This window comes from Balearica regulorum, chromosome 1, assembly GCF_011004875.1.
Source record: "Balearica regulorum gibbericeps isolate bBalReg1 chromosome 1, bBalReg1.pri, whole genome shotgun sequence".
Classification (NCBI taxonomy): Eukaryota; Metazoa; Chordata; class Aves; order Gruiformes; family Gruidae; genus Balearica; species Balearica regulorum.
Window position 1 is genome coordinate 153,768,944 of NC_046184.1, and position 14,219 is coordinate 153,783,162.

At 44.6% G+C, this 14,219-nt stretch overlaps 1 protein-coding gene across 4 annotated transcripts in view; it reads right to left on the reverse strand.

The window, feature by feature from the left end:
- Nucleotides 1-5,473: 5,473 nt before the first annotated feature.
- The window catches only part of COL4A2 (collagen type IV alpha 2 chain), a 185,211-nt gene continuing 176,465 nt past the window's right edge, over nucleotides 5,474-14,219 (reverse strand). For all 4 annotated transcript variants that reach the window (XM_075740268.1, XM_075740258.1, XM_075740275.1 and 1 more), the window contains 7 exons: nucleotides 13,753-13,914; nucleotides 13,517-13,615; nucleotides 12,662-12,808; nucleotides 11,936-12,052; nucleotides 10,739-10,930; nucleotides 10,154-10,440; nucleotides 5,474-7,205 (listed from right to left, as the gene is read on the reverse strand). In XM_075740268.1, coding sequence (XP_075596383.1) covers nucleotides 6,951-7,205; nucleotides 10,154-10,440; nucleotides 10,739-10,930; nucleotides 11,936-12,052; nucleotides 12,662-12,808; nucleotides 13,517-13,615; nucleotides 13,753-13,914 — 1,259 coding nt within the window. In that variant the 3' untranslated portion in view covers nucleotides 5,474-6,950. The remainder of the gene's footprint in view (nucleotides 7,206-10,153; nucleotides 10,441-10,738; nucleotides 10,931-11,935; nucleotides 12,053-12,661; nucleotides 12,809-13,516; nucleotides 13,616-13,752; nucleotides 13,915-14,219) is intronic.

Sequence of the window (14,219 nt, forward strand, 5' to 3'; positions counted from 1 at the left end):
GGAAGTGACATTTTCTGATGTGAAACTGGCTAATGCAGGAGGAAGGGAAGAAAAACTGCCTTTTGTGGAGTCAAAAGGTGCACGAAGGAGCGCTAATGAGGTATGTGGTTTCTCTCCTGACTGCAGTAAAAAGGAGAGGGTAATACTCAATATTGCTCCTAGAGTTTCCCAACCATCTCTGCTACAAAGAATGCATGGAGTGACCGAGGAGCTCACACTGAGACACTGGAACCAGAGTGAAAAACTGCTAGTTTAAAAACCAAACCCAAAATACTCTTCTTGACCCCCTGCCTCTGCATCCCTCCCCGCCTCTGCATCCCTCCCCCCCGCAAATCAACAAACGACTACTACCAACCCTCCCAAAACTCACAACCTCCGAAGATGTTTCCAGTTGTGCAAGTTGCTGTGTGGGGACTCCTTCATCTTCCTATGGATGCTTCTGGCATAATTTTTCAGAACTAAAGAATTGGTTGGTCTTACACTTTGTCATTGTCTTTCCCTGTCCCACACAAAGCATAGTTGTTTAGTACACAGGGGGACAATTCCTAAAGTAATAATGAATTAAATTATTACTAAACATATTTAAAATATTTTTTCCCAAAGTATGTCCTCTCGAGCAACTTGCTGCAGAGTAGTAGCTTTATTTTCTACTTTCAAGTTTATGCACAGTACATGTGTGGTGGGGAAGAATGGCTTGAGAGAAAACCTATGTACATTTAGTCATAGAACGGTTTGGGTTAGAAGAGACCTTTAAAGGTCATCTACTTCACCCCCCCCTGCAATGGGCAGGGACATCTTCAACTAGATCAGGTTGCTCAGAGCCCCGTCTGACCTGACCTTGAATGTTCCCAGGGATGCGGCATCTACCACCTCTCTGGGCAGCCTGTTCCAGTGTTTTACCACCCTCATCATAAAAAATTTCTTTGTTACATCTAGTCTGCATCTACCCTCTTTTAGTTTAAAACCGTTACCCCTTGTCCTATTGCAACAGGCTGTACTAAGGGCTGCGATCTTTCGGATTTGTTAGGGCTTTGCAGTTTAACACCTGCCAATCTGTCAGAGACTTAACTGCACCTGCTCTCTGGTATTTAAAACTGTATACAGCTAAAAACCTCCTAGCTAGTAACAAAATTCTAGGGCCAATATCTAGTTTTCCCTCAGGACTGGGAAGAGACGAACTGGCTACCACCTCAGTCTTGTTCGTGACCAAAGCGATCTGCCAACGCATCTGTGAGAGGTCCACCGCTGCCTCTGCTGCATCTGCTGACAGCTGAACCTGCTGCACACACTGGTTGCAAGGTCAGCCTTTTGGGAGATGTACACCTGGAAGGTACAGGGCAGGAAAAATATTTTTGTAAATTTAACATCTAATGCTTCTTGACATATAAATACTTGCAATTCAGTTGCACCAGCATTTGATTCATGTGAGATCTTAAGGAATTATTTCCGAAAGCTCCAACTTTGGGTGTTTTCACTGAAAGAGATGACACAGGAACCAGTCTTGCATGCTGCGCTTTTGCCCTTAGGGCTACACTTGTCTGGCACGATGTTCGTGACTTTTTAGTGTCGCTGGCTATTGTTCCTTGGGAAACGTCTCAGTTATGATGGGTTGTCACTGTGCCAGCCTGTGAGAGATTGTGGGGTTGCACAGCAGAACCTGAGAGGCTGCGTAATCCACTGGAGCTAGTGATAAGAGGTCAGGAGATCTGGATTGCTCAATGTACGTGCTAGCCCCATTTCTTTACTACTTTCTGAAGTCACAGTGTGCCTTTAAGCAAAACTTGAAGGTTTCTGGAGGTTTTTTTTACTTATTTTACTAGTAATTTAAACTGTGCTGTAGCTGAGCTCCATTTTTACAGCCCAGTACTGATAGCCTATCTGCTCCAGCAGTGCCTATGCATGTCTGCAAGCAATCCTTCATGTCTGCAAGCATTACTAGAGAGCACAGTTCAACCCCTCAACACTGAAATTGCACAGATTTTTTTTTTTTTTTCTGCTTAGTGGTGCTGTGTGGAGGGTTTTTTTTAAACAGCATAGAGGAGCAATACAATATGGTGGCCTGCTCTTGTGCTTATTGAGCGTCCTAATATGAATTCATTAATTTCCCTATTGCTTCTGCAGGTGCATCCTGATATTCCAGCACTACTAAAAGCTTTTTTTTGTGTGTGGCCCTCCTTCCCTAATTTTACTGGGAAAATTCAGCTTGGCTTATTGACGGGGAGGAGCAGGGGTAGGGGCTTGCAGCACAGGAACCGCGCTGATGCAGACATGTTTGAATTCTCACTCTCTTAACAGCCCCCCAACCTGGCAGCGTACTACTTCTGGCTTAGCAGCTGTAGGCTGGGCCAGCGCTAGGACCCACATTAACAGTGGCTGGGCCGGGCACCTGTTCGATGCCAGCTCTTCTGCACCCCGCCGGCTGCAGCGGGTGTTTTCCTCCATTGCCATGAGGTTATTTTCCCTGTTAATAGCCTCAGTGTGTGGCCTGGAGCTGGGCCGGTCATGGCGGTGCTGCTGGAGCCAGGTGGAACCCCTCCCTGCCAGGACCAGTGATGGGGGGTGAAAGTTGGGACCCATGTGCTCCGCCTGCCTTGCCTGGGAGGGGAACCTTGTTTTACAAGTATTTATTTCCCCCCTCTCTCTCCACGTTATGTTTGTCTGGATTACGTGAAGTGTTTGAACAGAGAAATGAGAGATGTTACTTTTGGCCATGCTGGGTGAATGTGAGCTACTACTGGCCTGCCTGTGCCTGAGGCGATGGCTGGGCCAGGCTGTGAGCCGAGGGAGAGGGAGGGCCGGAGGGATGGTAGGGCGAGCGGGTGAGGATCTGCACTGGGCTGGGTGGGAAGGTCCCATCCTGCTTCCTGCCCCTCACAGGTGCTGGTAGTGTGAGATCGAGGTTGCCATTGGCCCCTGACAACCCCAACAAGGCTGAGTCTTGTGGGGGCCACGAAAGGAGCCTGAACCGCTTTGGTGCCTGTGGGGCAGGCAGAGCTGCTGCTTTGGCTGAGTTACGCCCTTGCCCATGTTGCAGTGGGAAGCATCACTGCCTGGTTTTACTTCTCTGCTCGTGGGTCATGGGGTGCAGGGATATCACTTGTTCCCCTCGTCCAGTATGTCTTGCACTGGTGTTTGCCTGGTCCCTAAGGGCTGTGCGGCCGGGCCCCTGCTCGCCCTCGGTGGCACGGGTAGCCATCCCTGGGGATGCGCTGGCCCCCATGCAGTGATGGCGGCTGTTGCTGACTGCGCTGGGGTGCCTTCAGCACATCAGCAGTGACCCCTCAGCCTCTCTTCTGGCAGTAGCCTGATACCTTCTGTTGTGGCGGCGTGTTTGCTACTTACCACTGGCTGATTTTCTGTTTCCAGCAGCCTGAACAAGCCTGGTCATGTAGGATGTGAACAAACTCAGCCCATCTTGTCAATACATTTGAGGAAATAATTGGTGTCAACTGACCTCCCTGTGTTAACTTCATTGTATCTGTGCTGATATACTGATGCACTATGACCTACAGAAGGGAATACAATCTCGTTTACCTTCTCCAGGCTCAGCAATATGTTACACTTCAGGGTGTTCTCAAAGAGGAAAGTGTGGGAAGAAACAGCACGCTTTGAAGCAAAAGATTTGACTTGGTCAAAATCAGGCAAAACACTTGTGGTTTTTACATTCTAGGCTGGGGTACTATATTTCAGTAAAAAGACTGCTTTTGTTGTAGCTGAATCTTTGCTGTATAAAAATGTTTTAACTTCATGGGAGTGGGTGCTGGGATCATAGAATCATAGAATGGTTTGGGTTGGAAGGGACCTCAAAGATCATCTAGTTCCAACCCCCCTGCCATGGGCAGGGACACCCTCCACTAGACCAGGTTGCCCAAAGCCCCATCCAACCTGGCCTTGAACGCTTCCAGGGAGGGGGCATCCACAGCTTCTCTGGGCAACCTGTGCCAGCGCCTCACCACCCTCACAGTGAAGAATTTCTTCCTTGTATCTAATGTAAACCTACTGTCCTTCAGTTTAAAGCTGCTGCCCTGTCCTGTCACTTCAGGCCTTTGTAAAAGGTCTCTCCATCTTGCTTATAAGCCCCCTTTATACACTGAAAGGTTGCTATAAGGTCTCCCTGGAGCCTTCTCTTCTCCAGGCTGAACAACCCCAACTCCCTCAAGCCTGTCCTCATAGGCGAGGACGTAAACTTGCAGCTCAGAGGCAGTTTGAGTAAGTCAGTTCCCATCCATGCTGTGCTGCAGGTCAGCTCACCACGTGAAATCCTCTGGCTGCTTCCAAGTATTCCACGTGTCTGCACGTGCGAGCTCCCGCCCCTTCTCAAACAGCGATTGCACAAGCTTTGGACAAACACAGATATGAGTACACCGACCTGAAGCACATGATGTACACAAACAAAGTACAGAAGTTCAAGTCTGCTTGGCACCTTGTGGGGTTTTGTGGTTTATTTTTCCTGCATCGTGCCTGTGCATTCAACTCAATGCTATGCCCATACCGTGCCGAACAAACTTGTTAAGAGCAGCTTATGAGTCAGAGAAAGACCTATCTGGTAAAGTTTTACATGGGGAAAAAAAAAAAAGCTGCCTATGGATTAGGCAATGTATTAGCCGTGAAAATCCAAACAGTTTGCTGTTGTTGTTGACATAATTGGTTTTTACAGATTTGAATAACCTCCACTTGAATTCTCTTTAAACACTGAATGTGCTGTGTTGCCGGAAGCGTGTGCTGAAAAGATCACAAGTGATAACCGTGTGATCACCCCATGACCACTGATGTCTAGCAACACCTAGAAGAGGTAAATTGCCAGTTCTTGGGTCTTTGTTACTGTCATGTCTAACTTAAAAGAACTGGCAAACGTGGAATAGATTTTGCTCGTGTTGACTGCAATGTTTTCAATTTTAAGTATTTTATTTAGATGAAACAATTACCGGTGTGATTAGTTTGTTTGGGGGCTCTCTTTCAGAGCTACAGCATGGCCAGAGAGCTCATTTCAAACTCAGGTACTTTCTCTGTTTATGTATATATCTAATAATATGTACAACAAATCTAGGTTAGTGTGTTAGCCAAGAACTTTAAATTAACTTATACTTTATATTTTTTGTGGAGGTAACACTTGTCAAGTTTGGATAATGTTGGTTTCCTGAACATTGTAGAGCATGAATAATACATTTCTTTAATCTGCAACATTGCAATTTATTAGCTTAAATTGTTCTTCCCAACAATAGATGAAATACTTTTTCAGTAGTTCAGCTTAAACAAACAAGTTTAGAAATGCAGCATCCCTCTTGTGTCTTTTTAAGTGCCATGAGATTAACAACCGTATTCCTGGTTGAAGAGTTTGAAGTTCAGTGGAAGGAGCTTTGTGGTAGTGCTTTTCTAATTCCTCAGGTGCAAACACAGTAATTCAACAGACCAGTCCATATGCATTGTATAGAAAAACACTGTTTACTAACTGGAAATCATCAACAATTAGAGGTGTAGAAAAAAACAGGTTTTATTTATGATACAGTGAGAATGGAATGTAATTACAAAAGCCAAGAAGCACCTGAAGCAGGAGTGAGGTGAAGTGTTAAAAAATCAACTGCCATTGCTATAAAAGTCTCTTTTATTTCAGTTTTAAGCATTCAGGTGTATAATCTGACTATGCAAACAGGAAATTTGCAGCTGATCCTTCCACCCCCCCACCCTTTGTCTGTGCTGACAAACAAACTTTGGGCTAAATTGCTTCTTTCTGTGGAAGGAAAGAGCTAGCCATTCTGGCCATTGATCAAGCCTGGCATGCAGTAACCTGGTTCTCTCTGGGAAAAGATGGTGCCAAATAAATGCCTTGCTTCCTTTCCCTTTGCTTTTGCAAGGATGGCTGTGTGCAAGTTGGGACGGTGGTCATCCCATTGCCATGTGTCCAGGACGCCATGCCTTCAGACTGACAACTGCCAGGTCTAGAAGTTCTGTGGAGGTCAGGTGGCACCGAGCAATACACACTCCTGTAAAACCTACCCTACGTGCGACTGCTCCAACAGCACGGGGTTAAAATCTGATTGTGATGAGTGGCTTGGTTTCAGAGGGGAAAAGCTGCAATGCAAAAACTGCTAAACTACTCGGTACTGCTGCTGTGTGCGTGGTGCGACACAGAAGAATGTCCACAACATTGTGGAGCAAGAGACCTTTGTAATGATCCTTTGGCCTGGGGTACGTCTAGGAAAAAAAACCCATCAAGCTTGTCACATAAAATGCTGATCTTCGTCACATAGTCTCCTAATCAAAACAGGAAGAGTTGCATTTTGTGGTCACTATTTTTGGGAGGCCTGTGGGCTCTTCTGCTATTGCCAGTGGTTAAGTGCTGAAGCATGGTGAGGCTTGAAAAAAAAAAACCAAGTACAATAAAAAGATGAATGTTTTGGGTGTTTTTGAAATGCCCAAACATAAAATACTAAAATCAAAGTTAGGTTTCAGTGCTGGACTCTGGGCTTTCCAGAGTGTGTTTTCAGTATTTTGCAAGCGTTTAACACTTTGATCACCCTGTGTTAATTTAGGGAACTGCAGCTGTTAAGTGTTTACTGTTGTGACAAATACAGTAAATAGAAAAGATACATATATTCTCTTAAAGTAAATGTAGTGAGTATCTGACCAAGGTAACCATTTATTATTGAAGGTTGTTTTTTTGGTGTTTCAAAGCTGAGAGTATATCATTTGGCAAATGATATAATGTTAGACTAGCAAAAAATGTATATATACTGTATAGTAGGAGAACACAACACTAGATCTGTTAGACTTAATTTGTGTTACACTTAATTTGCTTTTACAGACACTTTTAAAAATTAATTTTCCATTCAGCTTTTGAGGTAATAAGTTAAAAAAGCACCAACATGATTTATTCAAATGTCTAGCTATCATGGAAGGTTTCACTGTATAAGAACTACATGAAAAGCAGGTTCCTTATACTGTGAAAGATTCTATAAATTTTTCATACAGACTTGACATCTGCTGATATGGCTTCGGATGAGTCCTGCCTTGAGCGTATCTGCTGAGGGCTTGCTTTGGAAGGACTGGTCGACCGTAGTGAGCCAGAAGCTGTATTTATTTGCAAAGTAGTGACAGGTTCCACGTGCGCCGTTGCATTCGATGAAAGGAGTTGCTCTGAAATCTTCCAGACAGCTCCCAGGAGAAACCAGCGACTGTCCTCCACCTTCATCACCAGCAGCAGTGTGCTAAATGAGACAAGGAGGGCAGCGTTCAGAGTACAACCTCAGGCAATGCTGTCAAAAACTTACACGTGGGAAAAGAGAAAAAACACTAGAATTGCTCCTAATTCTTAGCTCCGGAGCAGAGAGTCGGCTAATCCTGCAACTATGTAAGGCTTAAGGGTTTGGCTATGCTTTAGCTATACAAAGGAGCCAGCTCATATGTTGATGCCACTTTAAACTCTTCTGACAAACATCTTTTCTATAGTTAAGATTTTTCACTGTTGGAAGTCTTAGAATTGGAGAATCATCTAGGTGGGAAGGGCTGACTGGAGGTCACTGGAGCCAGTCCCTGGCTCAAAGCAGGGCCAACTCCAGCGTTGTCCCTCAGTTGCTCCAGGGCACTGTTGAGTTGTTAATACCTTGAAGGATGGAGCTTCCACAGACTCTCTAGGCAACCTGTTCCTCTCCTTGATTACCCTCACCAAGAAGTTGTTTCCACCACATATCTAACTTAACTTTCCCCAGTTACAAAGTCTGCCTTACTCTGTATCGCACACAAGGAGCACTGTGGAAGCAAAATTAGCTTCTATACAAATAACTAGTTCCCTCTATTCTTTGACAGCGACTTACTCCAAAATCATGCATCTTCACACCACTCAACTGCTACCTTTGACACATATTGTGGTAACGAACTGAATGTTACTTTTCTTCTGTTGAAGGCATTGCTAACAAAACAGATGTTTCCTCTGTCCCTTTAAGAGTTGTATAGCTGCATTTTTAAGTGAAGCTGTTTAATTTTCTGTTAAAACTGAAGGAATTTGCAATATAAAAGAAAGCAGCTGGAAAATAAAGTTGCTAAATAGTTTTGTAAATGTAGGGAGAAATCTGGGCGTGTCTAATCTGCTTGCCTGCCTGTGTTTATTAATAAACAGCATACTATAGAAGTGTAAGCTGTAACTGGCTTGGTTTGTGCTGCGAGAGGCCCACTGTGTTCGTATAAATGAGTAACAGAAGCGGCCACCTTTTAACAGAGTAAAGGACTCTGATCTTCGTCTGGTGTTACGTGTTGCTGAGGATAGTTGTTTTTATAAAAAAAACCCAAACTAAGCAATAAAGCCCCCAAACCCTAAAGCTGCAGCTCACCAGGTGTCTTACAAATTTGCAACGTTCGCTAAGCTAAGAAGTTTAGGAGCAAAACTGTTCTAGCATCCCTCAACGAGAACGAAGTTGGTAAGAAGCAGCATGAACTATTACAGCTCTGAGGCCTTTGCAGCTAGAGCTGGAAAGCAGTTAGTAAAAACTGCACGTGCTATTTAAACCCTGGCTTGGGAGCAGACCCGCTTGACAACCTCAGGACGACCACCGGCATCCCTGCGACCAACTCAATGCCAATAGTATCTCTTCTTTTACTGGCCATGGCCTTTTATCCTTCTGGAAAGCTCTACAGGATGCATGATAGTGGAGTGCCCTCGCTACGTGAACTCTTACTGACTTCAGAGGCTGTTTGGGCAGGAGTCCATGATGACTCCCTTCATGACTGTGCCTTACCGAGGGGAAGGAGGTGACAAGTTTAAGCCAAGGAAGTAAATCAATATGTACTATGAGATAACCACATGTGTGCTGTACCTCTTCCATAGTTGCCTAAGAAGCAAAAATGCATACTCCAAACACTTCATTTGTTCTGAACGCTAGTTGGGAAAATGTGAACTCTTCTCACTGCGTGTTCCTTGGTGCTGGCAGACTTTGTCCTGGCAAAAAGTTCTTGCTAAGGTGACAACTTTGCTCTTAACAATGCTCAGTGTTTACACAGGGCTTTGCAAACATTTAATTAATCCTTGGCATTCTTGGGAAGTAACTATGAGATTGGTATCAGGGCCTTTTATAGAAGCAAAAGAAAGGTCAAACATAGGGCTGGTCAAAAATTTGACCTGCCTTTTCTCAAAGCATTTTTTTTTCTGTAACTAAATGAAAAATATCAGATTTCCTTGTACCTCATTTTCTGAAAAATTGCAGCTTTTGACTTTTGACAAACAAATAGTTTGTGGGTAAGATTGACTATTGTTCTGTGATGTTTTTCTGCCAGAGAAATCTTATTTTTTTCCCAACCTTGTTTACTTCAGCATTCAGTCCAGTCTTTAATGAGTTAACAACACTGGCATACTGTGGCAGGTTTTGACTCTTGTGTACATGAAGCAAGTCAGAAAAATGAGCATCTGTCAGATCATTCACTAGCACGTTCTAGCTGCTCTTTGCCATGTTAAACCCTCCAGTGTGTACATGATCCCTCTGTACAGTCTTGCAAGAAAAGCAGGTCAGGCCCTCTGGTAGGTCTTCCACTGCACACCTAACACTAAGCTTTTCCATAACATCCCATTTCCTAATTATCAGATCACAAGATCTAAGAGATCCTGTAAGGAATGGGATATAAAGCTCAGCTCCTGTTGCCATTAGAGATCCAACATTGAAGATCGTTTTTAAAAACAACAGGAGGCTGTCTCTCTTTCCAGTCTAGGTGAAAGACTTTGGCTTCTACCAACCATCAATGATTTTGAGTTTCCAAAAGAAGGGGAAAAGCTTTGGCTTTTTTCCTCTAGATCAGCTTCTCACTGGTGATGCATATAAGTAACTTTCAATCTTTAGCTGTGAAAATGCTTTGTAGGCTACTGTCGCACCTCACTGCAATTTTATTTCCTAATCCACAGCCATCCCTGTGTTCTGCTCCAAAGCACTATTTTGTACATAAAGTAAGGACTCCAGATGCTGGTCTGACAAGAGGCAATTTTCTCTGCAATCCACAGAAATTGTGTTTCTTCTCTTCTGCTTTCTAGAAACTAGTTTTGTAGTTCCCTGGTTCCCCAGTACAATGCATGATTTTGGTGTTGCTGGATCAAAACCAGAGCAGCCTTCCTAGTATCTAAGACTCAAACATAAAACCCAGTGCCACACAAAATGTGACACTGGAGAACAAATACCATAAGGAAGGAATATCCGATCCACAAACTGCGCCAGCCTTCAGGGCAGTGAGGAATAGAAGCTTCTTGGCTATGGACAGCAATTGCCACAGCTGGGGCCTCACAAACTGAGCAGCGACTGATATATGGCCTAATGTCTTCTTCTGCCACAGGCATCATTGGAAGAGGTGCTGTAGTTGAGAGCCAGTAGGATTTATCATTTCGATTTGCATAATAGCAAATATCCCCAGGGTTACAGTAGAGGAATGGCATAGTACTAAAACGAGCCAAACATGAGCCGGCCAGCCCTGTTAAAAAAGGAGAAAAACAAAAGAAATTATGGCAACCATTTTCCAGAAGACAATGCATGTTTTCAGTTTCCTGCTCCTTTTTTTTTTTTTTTAGAGGTCCCCTTGAACAACGCTAATGACTTGCAGGAGCTCTCTCAGGGGCACTGTATGCAGACATACAGTTTTTATCTTCTCATTTTGCTGTTTCCTAAGCCTGTTTGCTAAGGCCCAGCTTTCTCTATTTACTTATTTTTCTTTTGTTCTTTTCAGCCAGAGAGATGGAATTAAGTCTGCCACCAGCAGTATCTGCATGTACCTAGATCCTGGTTGTGTGCTTTCTCTTGTCCTTCGAAGTACAGCAGGCTGTATCCGCTCCAGAGTTTGTTCATGCCAACTGGGCACATTGGCTCTTGATCGGACTGGCTGTGCTTCACCAGCAGGTAGCCCATGCTAACGCTGCGACCCGGCATGCCTGGCAGCCCGGGGCTACCGGGGCGGCCTGGCTGACCTTAGGAGAGGGGGGAAAAGAAATAACACAACTTAGTTTGTGCTCTCACAAATGCTCTGACGCTGGCTGATATTCACAGAATCACAGAAGGGCAGGGGTTGGAAGGGACCTCTGGAGATCATCTAGTCCAACCCCCCTGCTAGAGCAGGATCACCCAGAGCAGGTTGCACAGGATCGTGTCCAGGCGGGTTTTGAATATCTCCAGAGAAGGAGACTCCACAACCTCTCTGGGCAGCTCTGTCACCCTCACAGCAAAGAAGTATTCCAGTTAAGCTGCTGATGAACAAAACTGCATAATGCTTCTTATGGTAAATTACTGTTGAAAGAGATGTAGTTCTAGGATTACAGCAGTTGCTTTTGAAGTAGATTGGTGCCGGATCAAGCTCCCTGGTTTCTAAGGTGATGTATTTCACTATTAGTGCCAGGGAAAGGCCCATATAAAGTTCTGATAAATTTGGGCATACTTCGTACAATACAGATGAGCATATTTTTCATTTAAAACATTTTCTTAGTCCAAGATTAACCAATGGGTTTTTAATTGCTTGCATTTGCTTCCTACTGCTAAAACTATGCTCTAAAAATACCTTTTCTCTGTGTACTTAGCTAATTAAGGTAGTAATCGTTCTCTTTGATTGGATAAGGACACAGGTATTTCTTTTACAAATACCTTCCCTTAAACACCATCTATCCAAACATCACCTACCCAACCATTCATTTCCATGAATGTAACTGTTAGTAAGACACTAGGCTGAAATACTTAAGAGAAAACCAATATAAAAACAGAGTCAGGTCAAAACAAGCTCACTCACATGAGTGGACTGACATCTACCAAAACTTATTCTGAAAATATTGCTTTAAGCTAACTCTGTTAAGAGTTAGTTACGAGGAAGCTGTGAAGACAGACACTTTCTCTCCCCTCCTCCCCATCCGGTGATGTAGTAAGTACAGAACAATTTATGACAGTGAAATGGGAAAGAGGGAAGAAGTGCATGCAACATCTCTTACCTTCAAATCCCACCGGACCCTGAAACCCTGTTGCTCCTTGTTCACCTCTGGAGCCAGGAGGAGCTGGAATGCCACCCCTGCCCTGGAGTCCTGGCTCTCCAGGTGAGCCTCTGAAACCTTGCACCAACAACGGTTATAAGTACAGTGACTGCAGAGATATCAACATGCTGCCTGCTTTGTTAACGTGTGCTCTACTTGCATATGTTTGGTCCTATCTGCTAGGTTTACAATTTATACTACAGGCAAGATTTTATAGTTCTTGCTCAGGCAAAGAGCACTGACTTCTTTGGAAAATGTTGCTGGGATGAAGACTACATGAGCCCCACAACCTTCATCTTTCACTCTTGCTACCACCACGCATCTCTGATGAGGCTTGTAGCAGGAGGTGCACCACATCGGGTCCATGCATCACTAACACTACAGTCCCTGGGCTGAAAGCATGTCCACAAGGATGTGCACATTTCCACCAAAGACGCTCAGCCTTGATTTAAGTGAGATCCATATCTGTGTTGCTTTGGCTGTGTCAGTGTTGTCAGTTTTCTCCTGTTTTGCTTATGTTCTGAATCCTAGGAGGAGGAGGAAAGCCAAGCCTGGCTTTGAAAGGCCAAAATTTAACTCTCCTTTCTGACTTACAGAATTCAAAGTAGAAGAGAGCCAAAGCAGTGCTCTGGTGGTTTCACTCTGCTAAGGGGAACTGAGCTTTCACCCTGAGTGTGAGATTCCTACCTGGATCGCCTGGTGGACCCTGAAGTCCCGTATCTCCTGGGCTTCCTTGAGGTCCTATATTTCCACGAGGACCTGGTGAACCTGGCTCAGCAACCAGCCTTGGAGGAAGAGGGGACAGCCCAGGAGAGCCTGGAGGGCCCTGAAAGCCTGTGATTGGAAGCAAGATGAGTTAGTTTGATTAAAAAACCCAACTCCTATATTTTCCTTAATGTGCTTTCCATCCATGGATATGTTTCTGTTACTTGGCTGCATATGTGAGAGAGGGACTATGCTCTGCAATTCACCACCTTGGGTATAGCTATATTTATTATATTGGGGAAATGCGTGTAAGTATGGGGGTTGTCTGCTCTTGGAGAGCACAAAGATAAGCAGGAGGAAGTGAATGATGCTGCTGCTCCCTCACTTAGGACACAGGAAATTGGGAAGTTCCCCCCAAATAGCCAACAGCTCTCTGAGGTGCAGCACTATCTTTTGGTGGGCTTCTGGAGACACAAATACACGATGGTATAGATGGAATGAAGGATTTTTATCTACTTCTAAATATCCAGTATGTCTACTCTCCAGCATAAGTTTGTATCAGGAATTATTCTTTTTTTTTTAAACCCCAGAAGCGGCTCTGATTTTGGAGTTGGCACCTCATACAAAATAAATTTGTAAAGGCAAAAGGTTAACTACCCATGTTAAATTCAGGCACCTCTCCACTGGAATTTGCTAGGGGTCACACAGAGTCATGCAGGTTGGAAGGGACATCTAGCCCAACCTTCTGCTCAAAGCAGGGCCAGCTAAATCGGGCTCTGTGGAGCTGCAAAACACGTAGTTTGGAAAGCAGTCGTGCATCTGACTGCACTTACTCACCAGTTACTCCTCTATCCCCCTTGGGTCCGATGGGTCCCAAATCACCTGGAAATCCTATGGCGCCCATAAAGCCGATGACACCTTGTTCACCCTTGCGACCTTTAATGCGAAATGACAGAATGGCATTACTGCATTTCAACACAGATCAAGTGAGCGCAGAAGTCATGTTATCAAAGCTGCTGTAGCACAGGAGGTTTCCCCTGCCCCCGGCCAAGATCAGCGGTTCCCATCCTTACCTTTTGGTCCAGGGTACCCGGGAACGCCAGGTCTCCCTGCTGATCCAGGATCACCTATGCTTCCTTTTGGGCCAATTGGTCCACTCACACCTGTTTGTCCACTTTCTCCTTTGCTTCCTGGTGGAGCTGGTATTCCAGGCTGCCCCTGTAGTCCTGGATAGCCTGTTAGGAGCAGATATAGCTTGTAATCTGTTTATATGTAAGACCTGGACACAGGGAAAAATAACAGTACTATCTAATTGTAACCCCTCAGGTTTTATTTCCTTAATTTAAGCGGGGAGCTAATGTTTATCTCCCTAACCGACTTATTCACCACTCCTGCTCCTGCTCTCAGGCTGGCATAGCCTTGTGCTGTGGTGGCAGAGGAATTAGAACATGAAGCTCCCACAAAGCACGGTGTCATCTCAAGCAAGATTTCAGCAGAAGTGGGGTACCTGCTGAGATACAGTCTTCGATGAGCTATCCCT